Source organism: Panulirus ornatus, chromosome 7 (genome assembly GCF_036320965.1).
Source record: "Panulirus ornatus isolate Po-2019 chromosome 7, ASM3632096v1, whole genome shotgun sequence".
Lineage (NCBI taxonomy): Eukaryota > Metazoa > Arthropoda > Malacostraca > Decapoda > Palinuridae > Panulirus > Panulirus ornatus.
This window is the reverse complement of record NC_092230.1, coordinates 19,555,529-19,578,311: the sequence shown is the minus strand read 5'-3', so window position 1 is coordinate 19,578,311 and position 22,783 is coordinate 19,555,529. Positions and strand designations below refer to the sequence as shown.

Sequence of the window (22,783 nt, the reverse complement as noted above, 5' to 3'; positions counted from 1 at the left end):
AGCAACAGAGTGTTACCAAACTCCATCTGAAGAAGCGGCACTAAAGTTCACTAGTTATGGTGAGTCTATTGCCATGGAAAGAGACAGATAAATAGATCACGAGGGAAAAGACACTCTGAGACAGAAAGGAGTACAGTTTTGGTGGGTAATTTTTCACTCTAAAGAAGTCCATAATTTCCCTACTCCTTTGTGGAGTGTAGTCATAAGTGTGGAGCATACAACTGCTGGAGCCCCATAAAAGGGTTTCTGGAGTTATATAACAACTGTAATAATGCACAAAGAATAAATAAAAAAAGAAGATTCAAGTTGAGGGATGACAAGGAATGATGGATGGTATGTGAAGAGAATAAAGTGTATTTGATGGCACAGTATTGAACAAACTTGTAATAATCTTATATAAACCACATCATTGAAAAAATGCACAAAAGCATGTAAATAAAAACAAGCTGCAAAGGAGTGGTAAAAAAATCAAGTTATCACCATTTTCTTTAATTAGAAAAACTGCACAACATGAGTAATTAATTATTCCTTATAAGAAACTGCTGTCAAAGCTCCCAGTTGACAGTGACCAGCTGTTATTTTCCATCTTCATTGTGTATTCATTCTCTTCAATAACAGCAGATATTAAAGTTTTTACACTTGATTCATGTTAAGGACTGATTATGTCTCATAAAAGTGCTGAAACTAAATACATTTCTGCACACCACTGACAAAGCTATATTTCTTGTACTAAATATCAAAGTTTCTCATTTTGAACAAGACAAAGGATAAACATACCAAAGGTATAATGCAAAAATGGACACAATTATGGCAGTGGACACTGTTTTTCTCTAACTTTTACAAGACACAAACAACAGTAGCATGTTTTTCTGTGAGTGCTTCAAAACATGTCCTTTCAGTGAGGCATACCATGATTTCCATTTGTCCTAAAACATCACTTAGAAAAATTATTCTATATATACCATAACCAATTAAAGGTCTGAGATGATTGCTTCTACTTCATTCTGTGGATACCGGTGGAAACCTTTCTCTGGTGTAACAGCTGCCACTTCGACATTGGAGCCACTCACTTTTTCTTCCATCACTTGTTTTAGTACTGTCAACGCAATCTTCAAGGCCTCTTGCAGTGTCATTGACTGGGACACAGAAAAAAGGGGCATTGAAATTTTCTGTATATGTAACACTAAGGAAAACCCTATCTGATGAGTTACAGCAAATTCAAGATAACAACGAGAAAGCACCAGTTTAAAAGATAAGAAAATTTATTCTTAAACCTACATAATATAGTTAGTAAATAACGACAAACTCTGTTGTAAGAAATGCCACTACATATTTGCATTACAAATATATTTCTAATTAAATGGTATCTGCACTACTGTGAATATGAACTGTAAAGGCTATATCATATCATAATTTCAAATGTAGAATGCTGCAAGCTAGATTCTAAAGGTAAAAATGTCACCAAATTTGCACAGCTAGTCAAGTTTGAGACTGATGGTGGGGAGTGATGTTATGATAGAGATCAAGAAAAATTTTACCAATTCTAATCTTATCTGATATATTCCCTTCTAAAGCTCTTTCCTCTGTTCTTAATGCTAACTCGCTAATGAAGGAAATGGCGAATATGTATGAAAAAAAAATATATTTATTTATTATACTTTGTCGCTGTCTCCCGCGTCAGCGAGGTAGCGCAAGGAAACAGACAGAAGAATGGCCCAACCTACCCACATACACATGTACAAACATGCACGTATTCCCTGCGTGTTGTACAAGGCGACTAAAAGGGGAGAAAGTGGGGGGGCTGGAAATCCTCCCCTCCCGGTTTTTTTTCATTTTCTAAAAGAAGGAACAGAGAAGGGGGCCAAGTGAGGATATTCCCTCAAAGGCCCACTCCTCTGTTCTTAACCCTACCTCGCTAATGCGGGCAATGGCAAATAGTTTGAAAGAAAGAAAGAAGACATTTCAATGTATACATATATATACATACACAGACTTACACATAAATACACATGTATATAATTCATACTTGCTGCCTTTATTCATTCCCATCGCCACCCCACCACACATGAAATGACAGGCCCCTCCCCCCATATGTGCACGAGGTAGTACTAGGAAAAAGACAAAAAATGCCACATTCGTTCACACACAGTCTCTAGCTGTCATGTATAATGCACCAAAACCACAGCTCCCTTTCCACATCCAGGCCCCACAAAACTTTTCATGGATTCCCCCAGATGCTTCACATGCCATGGTTCAATCCATTGACAGCACGTCAACCCCAGTATACCACATCACTCCAATTCACTCTATTCCTTGCATGCCTTTCACCCTCCTGTATGTTCAGGCCCTGATCGCTCAAAATCTTTTTCACTCCATCTTTCCACCTCCAATTTGGTCTCCCACTTCTCCTCGTTTCTTTCACCTCTGACACATATATCCTCTTTGTCAATCTTTTCTCACTCATTCTTTCCATGTCACCAAGCCATTTCAAAAAACCCTCTTCTGCTCTCTCAACCGCACTCTTTTTATTACCACACGTCTCTCTTACCCTTTCATTACTTACTCGATAAAACCATCACACACCACATATTGTCCTTAAGCACCTCATTTCCAACATATCCACCCTCCTCCACACAACTCTATCTATAGCCCACACCTCGCAATCATACAGCATTTTGGAACCACTATTCCTTCAAACATACCCATTTTTGCTTTCCGAGATAATGTTCTCGCCTTCCCAACATTTTACAATGCTCCCAGAACTTTTGCCCCCTCCCCCACCATGTAACTCACTTCCGCTTCCATGGTTCCATTCGCTGCCGAATCCACTCCCAGATATCTAAAACACTTCACTTCCTCCAGTTTTTCTCCATTCAAACTTACCTCCCAATTGACTTGTCCCTCAACCCTACTGTAAATAAACCTTGCTCTTATTCACATTTACTCTCAGCTTTCTTCTTTCACACACTTTACCACACTCAGTCACCAGCTTCCACAATTTCTCACCCGAATCAGCCACCAGCACTGTATCATCAGCGAACAACAACTGACTCACTTCCCAAGCTCTCTCATCCACAACAGACTGCCTACTTGCCCCTCTCTCCAAAACTCTTGCATTCACCTCCCTAACAACCCCATCCATAAACAAATTAAACAACCATGGAGACATCACACACCCCTGCCGAAAACTGACATTCAATAAGAACCAATCACTTTCCTCTCTTCCTACACGTACATGCCTTACATCTTCGATAAAAACTTTTCACTGCTTCTAACAACTTGCCTCCCACACCATATATTCTTAATACCTTCCACAGAGCATCTCTGTCAACTCTTATTATATGCCTTCTCCAGATCCATAAATGCTCCATACAAATCCATTTGCTTTTCTAAGTATTTCTCACATACATTCTTCAAAGCAAACACCTGATCCACACATCCTCTACCACTTCTGAAACCACACTGCTCTTCCCCAATCTGATGCTCTGTACATGCCTTCACCCTCTCAGTCAACACCCTCCCATATAGTTTCCCAGGAATACTCAACAAACTTATACCTCTGTAATTTGAGCACTCACCTTTATCCCCTTTGCCTTTGTGCAATGGCACTATGCATGCATTCTGCCAATCCTCAGGCACCTCACCAAGAGTCATACATATATCAAATATCCTTACCAACCAGTCAACAACACAGTCATCCCCTTTTTTAATAAATTCCACAGCAATACCATCTAAACCCACTGCCTTGCCAGCTTTCATCTTTCACAAAGCTTTTACTACCTCTTCTCTGTTTACCAAATCATTCTCCCTAACCCTCTCACTTCGCACACCACCTTGACCAAAACACCCTATATCTGCCACTCTATCATCTAACACATTCAACAACCCTTCAAAATGCTCGCTCCATCTCCTTCTCACATCACCACTACTTGTTATAACCTCCCCATTAGCACCCTTCACCGATGTTCCCATTTGTTCTCTTGACTTACGCACTTTATTTACCTCCTTCCAAAACATCTTTCCAAAACTCTTGCATTCACTTCCCTAACAACCCCATCCATAAAGAAATTAAACAACCATGGAGACATCACGCACCCGTGCTGCAAACCAACATTCACTGAGAACCAGTCACTTTCCTCTCTTCCTACTCGTACACATGCCTTATATTTTACATCCTCGATAAAAACTTTTCACTGCTTCTAACAACTTGCCTCCCACACCATATATTCTTAATACTTTCCACAGAGCATCTCTGTCAACGCTATCATATGCCTTCTCCAGATCCATAAACGCTCAATACAAATCCATTTGCTTTTCTAAGTATTTCTCACACACATTCTTCAAAGCAAACACCTGATCCACACATCCTCCACCACTTCTGAAACCACACTGCTCTTCCCAATCTGATGCTCTGTACATGCCTTTGCCCTCTCAATCAATACCCTCCCATATAGTTTCCCAGGAATACTCAACATACTTATACCTCTGTAATTTGAGCACTCACTTTTATCCCCTTTGCCTTTGTACAATGGCACTATGCAAGCATTCTGCCAATCCTCAGGCACCTCACCATGAGTCATACATACATTAAATAACCTTACCAACCAGTCAACAATACAGTCACCCCCCTTTTTTAATAAATTCCACTGCAATACCATCCAAACCTGCTGCCTTGCCGACTTTCATCTTCCGCAAAGCTTTTACTACCTCTTCTCTGTTTACCAAATGATTTTCCCTAATCCTTTCACTTTGCGTACCACCTCAACCAAAACACCCTATATCTGCCACTCTATCATCAAACGACAAAGTGTAATAAAATAAATAAATATATATATATTTTTTTTTTTATTTATACTTTGTCGCTGTCTCCCGCGTTTGCGAGGTAGCGCAAGGAAACAGACGAAAGAAATGGCCCAACCCCCCCCATACACATGTATATACATACGTCCACACACGCAAATATACATACATACACAGCTTTCCATGGTTTACCCCAGACGCTTCACATGCCCTGATTCAATCCACTGACAGCACGTCAACCCCGGTATACCACATCGCTCCAATTCACTCTATTCCTTGCCCTCCTTTCACCCTCCTGCATGTTCAGGCCCCGATCACACAAAATCTTTTTCACTCCATCTTTCCACCTCCAATTTGGTCTCCCTCTTCTCCTTGCTCCCTCCACCTCCGACACATATATCCTCTTTGTCAATCTTTTCTCACTCATTCTTTCCATGTCACCAAGCCATTTCAAAAAACCCTCTTCTGCTCTCTCAACCACACTCTTTTTATTACCACACGTCTCTCTTACCCTTTCATTACTTACTCGATAAAACCATCACACACCACATATTGTCCTTAAGCACCTCATTTCCAACATATCCACCCTCCTCCACACAACTCTATCTATAGCCCACACCTCGCAATCATACAGCATTTTGGAACCACTATTCCTTCAAACATACCCATTTTTGCTTTCCGAGATAATGTTCTCGCCTTCCCAACATTTTACAATGCTCCCAGAACTTTTGCCCCCTCCCCCACCATGTAACTCACTTCCGCTTCCATGGTTCCATTCGCTGCCGAATCCACTCCCAGATATCTAAAACACTTCACTTCCTCCAGTTTTTCTCCATTCAAACTTACCTCCCAATTGACTTGTCCCTCAACCCTACTGTAAATAAACCTTGCTCTTATTCACATTTACTCTCAGCTTTCTTCTTTCACACACTTTACCACACTCAGTCACCAGCTTCCACAATTTCTCACCCGAATCAGCCACCAGCACTGTATCATCAGCGAACAACAACTGACTCACTTCCCAAGCTCTCTCATCCACAACAGACTGCCTACTTGCCCCTCTCTCCAAAACTCTTGCATTCACCTCCCTAACAACCCCATCCATAAACAAATTAAACAACCATGGAGACATCACACACCCCTGCCGAAAACTGACATTCAATAAGAACCAATCACTTTCCTCTCTTCCTACACGTACATGCCTTACATCTTCGATAAAAACTTTTCACTGCTTCTAACAACTTGCCTCCCACACCATATATTCTTAATACCTTCCACAGAGCATCTCTGTCAACTCTTATTATATGCCTTCTCCAGATCCATAAATGCTCCATACAAATCCATTTGCTTTTCTAAGTATTTCTCACATACATTCTTCAAAGCAAACACCTGATCCACACATCCTCTACCACTTCTGAAACCACACTGCTCTTCCCCAATCTGATGCTCTGTACATGCCTTCACCCTCTCAGTCAACACCCTCCCATATAGTTTCCCAGGAATACTCAACAAACTTATACCTCTGTAATTTGAGCACTCACCTTTATCCCCTTTGCCTTTGTGCAATGGCACTATGCATGCATTCTGCCAATCCTCAGGCACCTCACCAAGAGTCATACATATATCAAATATCCTTACCAACCAGTCAACAACACAGTCATCCCCTTTTTTAATAAATTCCACAGCAATACCATCTAAACCCACTGCCTTGCCAGCTTTCATCTTTCACAAAGCTTTTACTACCTCTTCTCTGTTTACCAAATCATTCTCCCTAACCCTCTCACTTCGCACACCACCTTGACCAAAACACCCTATATCTGCCACTCTATCATCTAACACATTCAACAACCCTTCAAAATGCTCGCTCCATCTCCTTCTCACATCACCACTACTTGTTATAACCTCCCCATTAGCACCCTTCACCGATGTTCCCATTTGTTCTCTTGACTTACGCACTTTATTTACCTCCTTCCAAAACATCTTTCCAAAACTCTTGCATTCACTTCCCTAACAACCCCATCCATAAAGAAATTAAACAACCATGGAGACATCACGCACCCGTGCTGCAAACCAACATTCACTGAGAACCAGTCACTTTCCTCTCTTCCTACTCGTACACATGCCTTATATTTTACATCCTCGATAAAAACTTTTCACTGCTTCTAACAACTTGCCTCCCACACCATATATTCTTAATACTTTCCACAGAGCATCTCTGTCAACGCTATCATATGCCTTCTCCAGATCCATAAACGCTCAATACAAATCCATTTGCTTTTCTAAGTATTTCTCACACACATTCTTCAAAGCAAACACCTGATCCACACATCCTCCACCACTTCTGAAACCACACTGCTCTTCCCAATCTGATGCTCTGTACATGCCTTTGCCCTCTCAATCAATACCCTCCCATATAGTTTCCCAGGAATACTCAACATACTTATACCTCTGTAATTTGAGCACTCACTTTTATCCCCTTTGCCTTTGTACAATGGCACTATGCAAGCATTCTGCCAATCCTCAGGCACCTCACCATGAGTCATACATACATTAAATAACCTTACCAACCAGTCAACAATACAGTCACCCCCCTTTTTTAATAAATTCCACTGCAATACCATCCAAACCTGCTGCCTTGCCGACTTTCATCTTCCGCAAAGCTTTTACTACCTCTTCTCTGTTTACCAAATGATTTTCCCTAATCCTTTCACTTTGCGTACCACCTCAACCAAAACACCCTATATCTGCCACTCTATCATCAAACGACAAAGTGTAATAAAATAAATAAATATATATATATTTTTTTTTTTATTTATACTTTGTCGCTGTCTCCCGCGTTTGCGAGGTAGCGCAAGGAAACAGACGAAAGAAATGGCCCAACCCCCCCCATACACATGTATATACATACGTCCACACACGCAAATATACATACATACACAGCTTTCCATGGTTTACCCCAGACGCTTCACATGCCCTGATTCAATCCACTGACAGCACGTCAACCCCGGTATACCACATCGCTCCAATTCACTCTATTCCTTGCCCTCCTTTCACCCTCCTGCATGTTCAGGCCCCGATCACACAAAATCTTTTTCACTCCGTCTTTCCACTTCCAATTTGGTCTCCCTCTTCTCCTTGCTCCCTCCACCTCCGACACATATATCCTCTTGGTCAATCTTTCCTCACTCATCCTCTCCATGTGCCCAAACCACTTCAAAACACCCTCTTCTGCTCTCTCAACCACGCTCTTTTTATTTCCACACATCTCTCTTACCCTTACGTTACTCACTCGATCAAACCACCTCACACCACACATTGTCCTCAAACATCTCATTTCCAGCACATCCATCCTCCTGCGCACAACTCTATCCATAGCCCACGCCTTGCAACCATACAACATTGTTGGAACCACTATTCCTTCAAACATACCCATTTTTGCTTTCCGAGATAATGTTCTCGACTTCCACACATTCTTCAAGGCCCCCAGAATTTTCGCCCCCTCCCCCACCCTATGATCCACTTCTGCTTCCATGGTTCCATCCGCTGCCAGATCCACTCCCAGATATCTAAAACACTTCACTTCCTCCAGTTTTTCTCCATTCAAACTCACCTCCCAATTGACTTGACCCTCAACCCTACTGTACCTAATAACCTTGCTCTTATTCACATTTACTCTTAACTTTCTTCTTCCACACACTTTACCAAACTCAGTCACCAGCTTCTGCAGTTTCTCACATGAATCAGCCACCAGCGCTGTATCATCAGCGAACAACAACTGACTCACTTCCCAAGCTCTCTCATCCACAACAGACTTCATACTTGCCCCTCTTTCCAAAACTCTTGCATTTACCTCCCTAACAACCCCATCCATAAACAAATTAAACAACCATGGAGACATCACACACCCCTGCCGCAAACCTACATTCACTGAGAACCAATCACTTTCCTCTCTTCCTACACGTACACATGCCTTACATCCTCGATAAAAACTTTTCACTGCTTCTAACAACTTTCCTCCCACACCATATATTCTTAATACCTTCCACAGAGCATCTCTATCGACTCTATCATATGCCTTCTCCAGATCCATAAATGCTACATACAAATCCATTTGCTTTTCTAAGTACTTCTCACATACATTCTTCAAAGCAAACACCTGATCCACACATCCTCTACCACTTCTGAAACCACACTGCTCTTCCCCAATCTGATGCTCTGTACATGCCTTCACCCTCTCAATCAATACCCTCCCATATAATTTACCAGGAATACTCAACAAACTTATACCTCTGTAATTTGAGCACTCACTCTTATCCCCTTTGCCTTTGTACAATGGCACTATGCACGCATTCCGCCAATCCTCAGGCACCTCACCATGAGTCATACATACATTAAATAACCTTACCAACCAGTCAACAATACAGTCACCCCCTTTTTTAATAAATATATATATATATATATATATATATATTCCCTGGGGATAGGGGAGAAAGAATACTTCCCAGATATTCCTGCGTGTCGTAGAAGGCGACTAAAAGGGGAGGGAGCGGGGGGCTGGAAATCCTCCCCTCTCATTTTTTTTTTAATTTTCCAAAAGAAGGAACAGAGAATTGGGCCAGGTGAGGGTATTCCCTCAAAGGCCCAGTCCTCTGTTCTTAACGCTACCTCGCTAATGCGGGAAATGGCAAATAGTTTGAAAGAAAGAAAAAGAATATATATATATATATATATATATATATATATATATATATATATATATATATATATATATATATTCTTTCTCCCCTATCCCCTATACATATATATACATACACAGTCATATACATATATACACATGTACATAATTCATACTTGCTGCCTTTATTCATTCCCATCGCCACCCCGCCACACATGTAATGACAACCCCCTCCCCCCTCATGCGTGCAAGGTAGCGCTAGGAAAAGACAACAAAGGCCACATTCGTTCACACTCAGTCTCTAGTTGTCATGTATAATGCACCGAAACCACAGCTACCTTTCCACATCCAGGCCCCACAAAACTTTCCATAGTTTACCCAAGACTCTTCACATGTCCTGGTTCAATCCACTGACAGCACGGCCACCCCGGTATACCACATCGTTCCAATTCACTCTATTCCTTGCACGCCTTTCACCCTGCTGCATGTTCAGGCCCCGATTGCTCAAAATCCTTTTCACTCCATCCTTCCACCTCCAATTTGGTCTCCCACTTCTCATTCCCTCCATGTAAGACACATATATCCTCTTTGTCAATCTTTCCTCACTCATTCTCTCCATGTGACCAAACCATTTCAAAACACCCTCTTCTGCTCTCTCAACCACACTTTTTATCACCACACATCTCTCTTACCCTTTCATTACTTACTCGATCAAACCACCTCACACCACATACTGTCCTCAAACATCTGATTTCCAACACATCCACCCTCCTCCGCACAAACCTAACTATAGCCCACGCCTCACAACCATACAACATTGTTGGAACCACTTCATGGTGAAAATATTTTGCATAACTATAGTTTTACTTTCTATCACATCTTTAAACATGCTAATATCAGCATGAATATCAGAATAATCCTTGGGTACTACTGTAGGACAAAGTATGAGCAGTTGGGAGATGGGTTGAGCTGACCTGTTGATAAAGGCACTAGGATACTTAGTAAACAGAATCTAAATTACCATATATTGAGACATCCACTCCTAAAAGACACTAGCTGTCAAGAGTTCTGCAATAAAGGTACAATTACAGAAAAACCTTGGCATGCAAATTCACCCACCATGTTCTTGAGGCATGCAAAGTCTAAATAGCTTCATTCAAGTATTCCAGAACTCTATAAGATGTCAGCTTTTATCACAGCTAAGAGAAGAAACAAGTCTTAAATTCGAAATGGACTATCTGTATTTGACTATGAGCAGCAGCGATACATGCCTGAATTAAGAGGGAAAAAGGTAAGCACCTTCTACATCCTAAGCAATAAGATCCTGTTATCATTAACCAGAAATACAATTAAACAATTTTATTGCAGGGAATGAGAGAGAGAGAGAGAGACCTACCAATACCTTATCTCAGCAATAATTAACTTGGGTGCATTCAGAAATGTGTGGAAAGAAAGACCACTAAGAAGGCAAAAATATGGCATGTCTGAAGGAATACTAATCCTGATGGTGTCGTATGGACACAATGCTTGGGCCATAGAAGAGAATTCATGGAAGAGGGTGAATGTTAAAAATGAAATGCTTTAGGACAATTTGTGGTGAGAGGAGGGTCAATTGAATGAGTAAGGCATGATAAGGTAAGATAGAGGTGTTGTAATGGGAAGAAAATGGTTGAGAAAACTGAAGAGGGTGTGCCGATATAGTTTGGACATATGATGAGAATAAGAGGGTAGAGGCTGATAAAGAGGGTATATGTGTTATAAGTGGAAGGATAGAGGAGGGCACTGAGGTGGAGATGGAAGGACAATATGGAAACAGTTCTGAGTGCCTGGTGTTCGAAAATGCAGGAAGGTGTAAGGCATGCAGAGGATAGAGTGAATTGGAGAGATGTGCTGTCAATGGACTGAACTAGGGAACATAAGGCAGTCAAGGGAAACCATAGAAAGATATGTGATACCTGTTTGTGGACAGGGGGATGTGGTTTTGGTGCATTATATGATGACAGTTAGAGGGTGGATGTGAGCAAATGAGACCACTTCTTCCCAGCATTATTATGGGAAACAGTGAACTATTATATCATTAACCATTAAATAAGAACAAATGTCAATGAAAAGTTTTATCTATCAAAACTCTTAGTATTCATTTGAGAAAATAGCAGCTTCCTGGTACTGCATGTCATTTTCAAAAGAAAGAAAAATGTAAAAAATTCACCTTAACAAAACATGAGCTTTTGTAAGAGAAAATCTAACAATTTTATACAATGAACCACATTAGAAACATGTAAACTGTCATGGGGCTCTTAGAGAAACTAGATAAAAAAATATGTAGAAATTATTTATACATTAAAGGTAACCAGATAATTTTACTACCGTGTAATTAGAAAAAAAGTATCAAGATATCAAAGAATCATTACTTGATGAAAATGAAACTATTATTTACTATTAAAAAAATTAAGCACTAGTAATGGATGAAGCCTTCAGTTCAACATGTACAGAAGCAGTCACAAGTAAACCAGAAACACACAGCCATCTTTTTGCTGTTAAAACAATGTGATGAATTTTCATTTGAGGAAAAATTGCCCAAGAACTAAAACCTGGAAATTACTATGCCATTATTTAAGGAAATGACTGGAAATATGCACTACAGCTGGAAAATATTACACTAATACTTAAGGAAAGTGAAAAGAAATGTGAACTGCAGCTGGAAAATATTATACCAATCACAGGGTGGGGGAGGGGGCGAAAATCCTGGGAGCCTTGAAGAATGTTTGGAAGTCGAGAACATTATCTCGGAAAGCAAAAATGGGTATGTTTGAAGGAATAGTGGTTCCAACAATGTTATATGGTTGCGAGGCGTGGGCTATGGATAGAGTTGTGCGCAGAAGGGTGGATGTGCTGGAAATGAGATGTTTGAGGACAATATGTGGTGTGAGGTGGTTTGATTGAGTAAGTAATGTAAGGGTAAGAGAGATGTGTGGAAATAAAAAGAGCGTGGTTGAGAGAGCAGAAGAGGGTGTTTTGAAATGGTTTGGGCACATGGAGAGAATGAGTGAGGAAAGATTGACCAAGAGGATATATGTGTCGGAGGTGGAGGGAACGAGGAGAAGTGGGAGACCAAATTGGAGGTGGAAAGTTGGAGTGAAAAAGATTTTGAGTGATCGGGGCCTGAACAAGCAGGAGAGTGAAAGGTGGGCAAGGAATAGAGTGAACTGGATCGATGTGGTATACCGGGGTCGACGTGCTGTCAATGGATTGAATCAGGGCATGTGAAGCATCTGGGGTAAACCATGGAAAGTTCTGTGGGGTCTGGATGTGGAAAGGGAGCTGTGGTTTCAGGCATTATTTCATGACAGCTAGAGACTGAGTGTGAACGAATGGGGCCTTAGTTGTCTTTTCCAAGCGCTACCTCGCACCCATGAGGGGGGGAGGGGGATGTTATTCCATGTGTGGCGAGGTGGCGATGAGAATAAATAAAGGCAGACAGTACGAATTATGTACATGTGTATATATGTATATGTCTGTGTGTATATATATGTGTACATTGAGATGTGTAGGTATGTGTATTTGCGTGTGAGGACATGTATGTATATACACGTGTATGGGGGTGGGTTGGGCCATTTCTTTTGTCTGTTTCCTTGCGCTACCTCGCAAACGCGGGAGACAGTGACAAAGCAAAATAAATAAATAATAAATAAACTTATGAGTGACAGGAAATGTGCACTACAGCAGGAAAATATTGAACTACTAGTCAAGGAAAATGATATGAAGTGTGAATTATATCAATGACCAATTAGCTTCACTTAAAGACTTGGAAAAATTATGGATACTTACTGAACAGGGGCTCACATTTCCACAAAGGTATGAAATTAAATACAGCCAACATCATTTCCATAAAAACAGACTACCTCACCAGTTTACTGAAAGTCTTCCAATAAATACATAAAAATTGGGAGAACAAAATAGAATCATATTATTCACTAAGCCCTTATAATGCAATTTGGCCACAAGAACCTATATGTGAGCAATGTAAGTATACTTGTTCAAAGTTCCATCACCAATTCCAATGCACCTCATTTTTTTCATACCATTAGCTCCTGCATTTCATCAGCTAATTATTGGAAGCAGCTTATAATTTCTCAATTCAATTCTGGAAAAACTTTCAGATTGCTGAAAATTAAAGAAATCCTATGATGACATGTGGAGAAGTGAAAAGCCTAATGGGTTGTATGAAGAGGACCTGACTCATATGAAGAGGTCTGACTAAGAGACTAGGAAAGAAGCATTTATCACTGGAACTTATCATGAGTAAGTGCACATGGGAAAATTTCCCTGCCTGCTCTGCAACATCTAGCTTCCATGCAATGTTATCAAAACTTGGGAGGCTTCCAATTCATCGACATACTGCTTTTTCCTATATGTAATATTCAGCATCATTTCATAGGACTCCTTCTTTCTTTTTTTTAAGAAATTCACAACTGCTGGAAGAAGCCTAGACTTATTACCCTGCAATCAAAGGGTATGACTTCCAAGAGGCCTTTGGCTACTTCCCCATGAAAGATTTTTTCCCATAAAATACAAGCTTATGGTATCAATAATAAAATATGCATTGGGATAAAATACTGCTTTACTAACTAAAAAAAAATGAATAGCACTGAAAGGGAAAAAAATCCAATTTCTAAGGGAAACTAGAAAGATACCACAAGTCACAGTCCTTGGCTAAATTCTTTATGTCATAAACAGTTAAACTAAAATCAGCAGAATTAGTTTTAACCATTACAGTGTATCCATGTATCTACATCTTTGATTCCCGTTCCCTCTGGAAACCCCATGTGACCAAACCATTTCAACACACCCTCTTCTGCTCTCTCAACCACACTCTTTATATTACCACACATCTCTCTTACCCTTCCATTACTTACTCGATCAAACCATCTCACACCACATACGGTCCTTTAACATTTCATTTTCAACACATCCACCCTCCTCCACACAACCATATCTACAGCCCATGTCTCGCAACCATATAACATCATTAGAACCACTTTTCCTTCAAACATACCCATTTTTGCTCTCAGAGATAACATTCTCGCCTTCCACACATTCTTCAACGCTCCCAGAACCTTCGCTCCCACCCCCACCCTGTGACTCACTTCCACTTCCATGGTTCCATCTGCTGCTAAGTCTACTCCTAGGTATCTGAAACACTTCACTTCCTCCAGTTTTTCTCCATTCAAACATACCTTCCAATTGACTTGTTCCTCAACCCTACTGAACCTAGTAACCTTACTCTTATTCACATTTACTCTCAACTTTCTTCTTTCACACACTTTACCAAAGTCAGTCACTGACTTCTGGGGATAGGGGATAATGAATATTTCTCATGTATTCCCTGCGTGCTGCAGAAAGCAACAAAAGAAGTAGAAACAGGGGGATGGAAATCTTCCCCTTTCATTTTTGATTTTCCAAAAGAAGGAACAGAGAAAGGGGCCAAGTGAGGATATTTCCTTTAAGGCCTAGTCCTCTGTTCTTAACGCTTCCTTTTTTTTTTTTCCAATTTTCCAAAAGAAGGAAGAGAGAAGGGGGCCAGGTGAGGATATTCCCTCAAAGGCCCAGTCCTCTGTTCTTAACACTACCTTGCTAACGCGGGAAATGGCAAATAGCAAGAAAAAAAAAATATATATATTTTTTCTATCATACTTTGTCGCTGTCTCCCGCGTTAGCGAGGTAGCACAAGGAAACAAACGAAAGAATGGCCCAACCCACCCACATACACATATATATACATACACGTCCACACACGCACAAATACGTAACTATACATCTCAACGTATACATATATACACACACACAGACATATACATATACACACATGTACATAATTCATACTGTCTGCCTTTATTCATTCCCGTTGCTACCCCGCTGCATATGAAATAACAGCCCCCTCCCCCCACATGTGTGCGAGGTAGCTCTAGGAAAAGACAACAAAGGCTACATTCGTTCTGAGTGTGACATATATACAGGAACAACAGCTTTCACCAATCCTCAGGTACAACCTGCTGCTTCCATGCTAAATTACATATCAAATGCATCCACTCTATCATGTTTTCTCCTCCATATTTCAAGATTTCAGCCATAATCCTATCTACTCCAGGTGCCTTACATACCTCAAACCTCATTATCTCCCTTTTCACCTACTATCTTGCTTTGGGCCCATGACATATATCCTTCTCCTTCCATCTTCCATATCCACGCAAGTAACAACTGCTGCTTTACCATCTCCCACATTCATCATTTCTTCAAAACACTCCTTCCAGCTTCCTTTCACTTCCTCCTTTTGATTCAGCAACTCCCCTTCCTTACTTCTCATATTCACATTTCTACTCTTACATCCACCTCTTTCCTTTTTCACCTCTCTTCCAGTACAACTTCTAAAAACTTCTTATTTTCTCTAAATAAGACATTTTACTCAACTTCTACATTCTTCATCTACTCATTTTCTTTGCTTTCCTTTACCTTCTCAATTCCTAACATTTTGCTAACACATCTAATATTCTTCCCTCCTCCTTTGCTGAACTTCTGTTAGTGCATTCCTTTCAAGCAATATACATTATGCCTTTTTCTTCTTTTCCACAGCATTTGTTTCCATTTGTCTACCATGCATTTCCTCCTTTCTATCTCACAACCTTGTATCAAACTACAAATTCTACAACCTGTAATGATTCACTTGCTGATAAAAAAATAAACAGAGGTGACGTAATATCTAAGAATGATTACAGAAGTATCGAGAAGGACCTATACAGATTGTCAATTTGATCACAGAAGTGGCAAATGTTTCAATACGGACAAATAGTAAGTGTTAAATCACAGAGACATAAATCACATAAACATATCCAGGATATCTGAACAAGTTTTTTCAGAGAGATGAATCTTAGACTAATTATCAGTGAGTAGCTAAAATGTACTGACCAAAGTACAGCTGCTACTCAAAAAGTAGGGACAGGTTTCAACAAAAAACGTTTGTTATAGACCATACTATACAAACCAGACATCATACTTTTCTGTATTGACAACACATCTCGAGCATGCAGTGCAACGCTGGATCCTACATTGTCAAAACAGCCAATACATGCTTGAGAAAAGCCTGAAGATATCAACAAACTTATGACCTGGACTAAGAAACAAACAATATGAGTAAACACTAAAGGAACTCAAACAATTCTTTTTTTCAGGAGCAGTTTCCAAGAATTAGCATTATTAAGATAACACCAATAAATATTTTTTGTGTTTGTGACTGACATGGTATGGGCAAATGACATGCCCTAATCAAGGTCATCTTGGGTGAGAAGAAAAAAGTTAACAGAAAAAAATTAGAAATGAATTAGTTTTTGTGTTATGAAAACAATTCCTTCCTACATGAGGCAAAATGGGAAAGAATATCACCCATTCTGAAAACCATGATATGAAAAAAAAAAAAAATAAAATTACATGCCAGCAAATATGTTTGGTGAACCACTGCTTGTAGACTGACGAAACTGGACATTCTGCCCCATTCAACTTAACCCAAACACCCATGACTTTAAATCCATCATGTTTGAAACAGGTTGGCAGCTCTTCCTAAGGAAGCAAAACATATTTCTTTCTACATTAAAATTTAAGCAACAACATGCAGCAGGCAAGTTTCTAATTCTGATGCCATAAATATATACTACTGCCTAAGCTAATGATGTCACTATATAAGCACTTCACTGACACAGCAAGAACATTAACTTACAGCAAAGAAAGTATCACTGCTGCCACTTTTGTGTACTACTGATTATTCAGAAATAACAGTTACTCTACCATGAACATATGGCGCTAACTGTATTTCAAATCTTTGATTAGGAAAAGGTCTACGCTATTGGTAGAAAAGCTTAAACACAAATAAAATGAGTAAGAAACATAAAACGAATCCTGATTTACTCATTTACATGCGATCTTCTTTTCCTTTGCTGCATTTGATTAACTTGCCATAAAGGTGAAAATCATCTGCACTATTAAGTAATCCCATGATCCAGATAAAAACAAGACATAACATTCTATAACAAGTCTATCATTCATAAATGTTCACTGTTTCTTTTTTCAGAAATGAAGGGAGGATTTCCAGACCCCCCCCTCACTCCCACCTCTTTTAATAACTTTCTATGTTCTTTTTCCCATACCAAGATATATGCCCTAGTGGAGCCTTGTTGAAAGTAAAAGTAATTCTCCTGGTGGTGCACAAATATTCCCAACATCCCTGTTAGGCATGGATTACCAACCTAAATGAATGCCAGAGGAGCCAAAGTTGACAAAGACAACAGTGTTAAGGGTGAGGCAACTATTTCTTTGATATAGAAAGGTGGTCTTTAATTGGCTGGGCTTCAATGTCCAGCAATTGACAGGCTAGGCAATTACTTTCATTTTATGGTTGAAATTCTACTGATGATGGCTGTCCAACCAAAACTTGCATCACAGAAAGTTTAGGCTTGTCTATCAAAGAAGATGCAAAATAAATTCCATGTTTTTTATACCTGTTTGCTGTTTCCCCCCATCACTGAGTTATCACCAGGAACGAATGAAAAATACAAGGAGAAAACAGTGAACTTATCTTTTCTCACTTCTATAACTAATCCAACTCAGTAAAACAAAAAAAAATCATATATGATAAAATCATGATAAAAATAATACGTGAGGATATCTCAACGCAACAACTAGTGTAACCAATACAAGAAATTGACATTCGTAAGTTTCACTTATCAATCTACTTCTACAATAGTTATTCTTTTACAAGAGGATTCATGGTTAACTTGATAATCTACAAAAGCAGAAACTGAGCCTTAATGCACAGACTTCTAAACCAGTCCTACATGTGACCATCTTAAACCACGGGATGAAGCTAAACCTTCTTACCTTCTTATCTGAGAAAGAACATTATGCAATACAGTTAACCAAGAAATGTAGCAAGCTACCCTTTCTTACTTATCCTGAGAAACAGCATAATACTAGTTACCCTTTCTTACCTTATCCTGAGAAACTGCATAACACTAGCTACTCATTCTTACCTTATCCTGAGAAACAGCTTAATACTATCTTCATTTACATTCAGATATGCAACCTACCCACAAAATAAATCACCATTAACAGTCTTCAGCACAGTTAAGTAAGGTTGTATTTAATTTCCTGTGCTGAGCATATATATTTCAGAAATACTGACAGACTTACCTTGTGGTATGACTCCTGGAGAGATTGTTGTGCTCCCTCAGAACCAGAACCAATGGCCTTGGCGCCAAACTCCAAGAAAGTGCCAGAGGGGTCCATGTGGTAAAGCTGTGCACCCGATTTATCAATGCCTGCAAACAGCATTGCCACACCAAACGGGCGACTCTGTCACGGAAAGAATATGAATTGCTGAAAGACTATTATGTAAGAGCAAGTTAAAAATATGTACTGGTAAGAACACTTGTTCTTGGTAACATATATAAGGAAGTAAAAATTATTCTCTATCAGTCATCTTACTTCCATTCCCATTTACATGAGATAGATTAGATGCTTCCATACTAATATAAAAAGCTCATCATAAACTCTACACCAAGTTGGGTCATACATCCTTGTCTGAAATACTTCTAGCCTTCAACAGACTATTTTCATTAAAGAGGGAAAAGTAGAGCAGAGAGTACAAAAATGAGCAAGTTATGTGCTGTGCAGCATTAAGCATGGGACATAAAGAGAGAGAGTGATACTGTGGATGGAAAAATGGAAAGAGAAAAAAGGATGTGCAACTGCACTATCACCAAGAGTAGGGGAGGGGGACACAGCATGGATGGAATGGATCAAGAATAGTGTGGGTGAAAGGAAAGACTGGAATTGTGAAGTATGCATGAGTAAGTGTGTGTGTGAATATGAAGACGGTTCGAGGTAGGAATGTAATAAAATTTTTCGGGAGAAATCTGAATATCTACATAAATGGGTTTGAGAAAGAGAGAAAGATAGATGTAATGGGTGAAATGAAAACAAAGGTGGGATGTGATGAAACTGGCAAGTTAGTTGGTATATGGAGATTGCCAGGAGTAAGTGACAATGGAAGTTCTTATAGATTTCTATGCTGAGAGAGGTTTATTCCTTGCAACGGCCACTTTTCAGCACAAGATATACACGGATGAGCTATGATGGAAGAGAGAAACAAAATGGTTTGATTGGCAGTGACAGTAGATGAAGGGCAAAAGGTTGTGCTGGATGCCAGAATTGTGAGACAATTTTTTGGCAATTCTCACCAATTTGCACTTCTTGTATAGGTTAGGATCATGCAGAAGTAGAGGTATGGTGTAAAGAAGAATAGAGAGGTAAAAGTCTTGGCAAGTGAGAAGATGAATCAGAGAGAATGCAAGGAGTCTAAAAACAGAATGACAAAGTTGTGAGGCATCTATAATGTTAGAAAGAGAATGTTAAAGGTTACAGAAGTAGTAACTGGAGATAAGGTTGCGAGATTATGAACAAAAGGGAAAACACTTGGTGGACAGATGAGATTTAGAAGTTTTGTGGAAGATAGAAAAAAACATAGATGGTTCAAAAGGAGTTTACCAGTGAACCAGTGGAAGTTCAACTAAAGTGAAGGGAAAAATATAAGATGTGGAAGTGGAATGTTAGGAAGCTAATGGAGAAAAGCAAAGAAAGGGTAGATAAAGATTTTTGAAGAAAGATGAGTTGTATGGTTGCGAGGCGTGGACTATGGATAGAGTTGTGCGCAGGAGGATGGATGTGCTGGAAATGAGATGTTTGAGGACAATGTGTGGTGTGAGGTGGTTTGATCGAGTAAGTAACGTAAGGGTAAGAGAGATGTGTGGAAATAAAAAGAGCGTGGTTGAGAGAGCAGAAGAGGGTGTTCTGAAATGGTTTGGTCACATGGAGAGAATGAGTGAGGAAAGATTGACCAAGAGGATATACGTGTCAGAGGTGGAGGGAATGAGGAGAAGAGGGAGACCAAATTGGAGGTGGAAAGATGGAGTGAAAAAGATTTTGTGTGATCGGGGCCTGAACATGCAGGAGGGTGAAAGGAGGGCAAGGAATAGAGTGAATTGGAGGGATGTGGTATACCGGGGTTGACGTGCTGTCAGTGGATTGAATCAAGGCATGTGAAGCGTCTGGGGTAAACCATGGAAATCTGTGTAGGTATGCATATTTGTGTGTGTGGACGTATGGATATACATGTGTATGGGGGTGGGTTGGGCCATTTCTTTCGTCTGTTTCCTTGCGCTACCTCGCAAACGCGGGAGACAGCGACGAGGTATAAAAAAAAAAAAAAAAAGTAGTACTAGGAGGAGGTGAAAAAAGAAGAAGTGGGAGGTGGGTTGATTAGAAAGGGTAGTGAGTGGTGGGATCAAGAAGTAAGATTATTAGTGAAAGAGAAGAGAGAGGCATTTGGACGATTTTTGCAGGGAAAAAATGCAATTGAGTGGAAGATGTATAAAAAAGAGACAGGAGGTCAAGAGAAAGGTGCAAGAGGTGAAAAAGAGGGCAACTGAGAGTTGGGGTGAGAGAGTATCATTAAATTTTGGGGAGAATAAAAAGATGTTCTGGAAGGAGGTAAATAAAGTGCGTAAGACAAGGGAGCAAATGGGAACTTCAGTGAAGGGCGCAAATGGGGAGGTGATAACAAGTAGTGGTGATGTGAGAAGGAGATGGAGTGAGTATTTTGAAGGTTTGTTGAATGTGTTTGATGACAGAGTGTCAGATATAGGGTGTTTTGGTCGAGGTGGTGTGCAAAGTGAGAGGGTTAGGGAAAATGATTTGGTAAACAGAGAAGAGGTAGTAAAAGCTTTGCGGAAGATGAAAGCCGGCAAGGCAGCAGGTTTGGATGGTATTGCAGAGGAATTTATTAAAAAAGGGGGTGACTGTATTATTGACTGGTTGGTAAGGTTATTTAATGTATGTATGACTCATGGTGAGGTGCCTGAGGATTGGCAGAATGCGTGCATAGTGCCATTGTACAAAGGCAAAGGGGATAAGAGTGAGTTCTCCAATTACAGAGGTATAAGTTTGTTGAGTATTCCTGGTAAATTATATGGGAGGGTATTGATTGAGAGGGTGAAGGCATGTACAGAGCATCAGATTGGGGAAGAGCAGTGTGGTTTCAGAAGTGGTAGAGGATGTGTGGATCAGGTATTTGCTTTGTAGAATGTATGTGAGAAATACTTAGAAAAGCAAATGGATTTGTATGTAGCATCTATGGATCTGGAGGAGGCATATGATACAGTTGATAGAGATGCTCTGTGGAAGGTATTAAGAATATATGGTGTGGGAGGCAAGTTGTTAGAAGCAGTGAAAAGTTTTTATCGAGGATGTAAGGCATGTGTACGTGTAGGAAGAGAGGAAAGTGACTGGTTCTCAGTGAATGTAGGTTTGCGGCAGGGGTGTGTGATGTCTCCATGGTTGTTTAATTTGTTTATGGATGGGGTTGTTAGGGAGGTGAATGCAAGAGTTTTGGAAAGAGGGGCAAGTATGAAGTCTGTTGGGGATGAGAGAGCTTGGGAAGTGAGTCAGTTGTTGTTCGCTGATGATACAGCGCTGGTGGCTGATTCATGTGAGAAACTGCAGAAGCTGGTGACTGAGTTTGGTAAAGTGTGTGAAAGAAGAAAGTTAAGAGTAAATGTGAATAAGAGCAAGGTTATTAGGTACAGTAGGGTTGAGGGTCAAGTCAATTGGGAGGTAAGTTTGAATGGAGAAAAACTGGAGGAAGTAAAGTGTTTTAGATATCTGGGAGTGGATCTGGCAGCCGATGGAACCATGGAAGCGGAAGTGGATCATAGGGTGGGGGAGGGGGCAAAAATTCTGGGAGCCTTGAAGAATGTGTGGAAGTCGGAAAGCAAAAATGGGTATGTTTGAAGGAATAGTGGTTCCAACAATGTTGTATGGTTGCGAGGCGTGGGCTATGGATAGAGTTGTGTGCAGGAGGATGGATGTGCTGGAAATGAGATGTTTGAGGACAATGTGTGGTGTGAGGTGGTTTGATCAAGTAAGTAACGCAAGGGTAAGAGAGATGTGTGGAAATAAAAAGAGCGTGGTTGAGAGAGCAGAAGAGGGTGTTTTGAAATGGTTTGGGCACATGGAGAGAATGAGTGAGGAAAGATTGACCAAGAGGATATATGTGTCGGAGCTGGAGGGAATGAGGAGAAGTGGGAGACCAAATTGGAGGTGGAAAGATGGAGTGAAAAAGATTTTGTGTGATCGGGGCCTGAACATGCAGGAGGGTGAAAGGAGGGCAAGGAATAGAGTGAATTGGAGGGATGTGGTATACCG

At 40.2% G+C, this 22,783-nt stretch overlaps 1 protein-coding gene across 2 annotated transcripts in view; it reads right to left on the bottom strand.

Moving 5' to 3' along the window:
- Window positions 1-473: 473 nt before the first annotated feature.
- Window positions 474-22,783, bottom strand: part of Prosalpha5 (proteasome alpha5 subunit) — a 326,150-nt gene continuing 303,840 nt past the window's right edge. For both annotated transcript variants that reach the window (XM_071663308.1, XM_071663307.1), the window contains exons 5-6: window positions 18,713-18,874; window positions 474-1,136 (exon numbers count right to left, since the gene is read on the bottom strand). In XM_071663308.1, coding sequence (XP_071519409.1) covers window positions 972-1,136; window positions 18,713-18,874 — 327 coding nt within the window. In that variant the 3' untranslated portion in view covers window positions 474-971. The remainder of the gene's footprint in view (window positions 1,137-18,712; window positions 18,875-22,783) is intronic.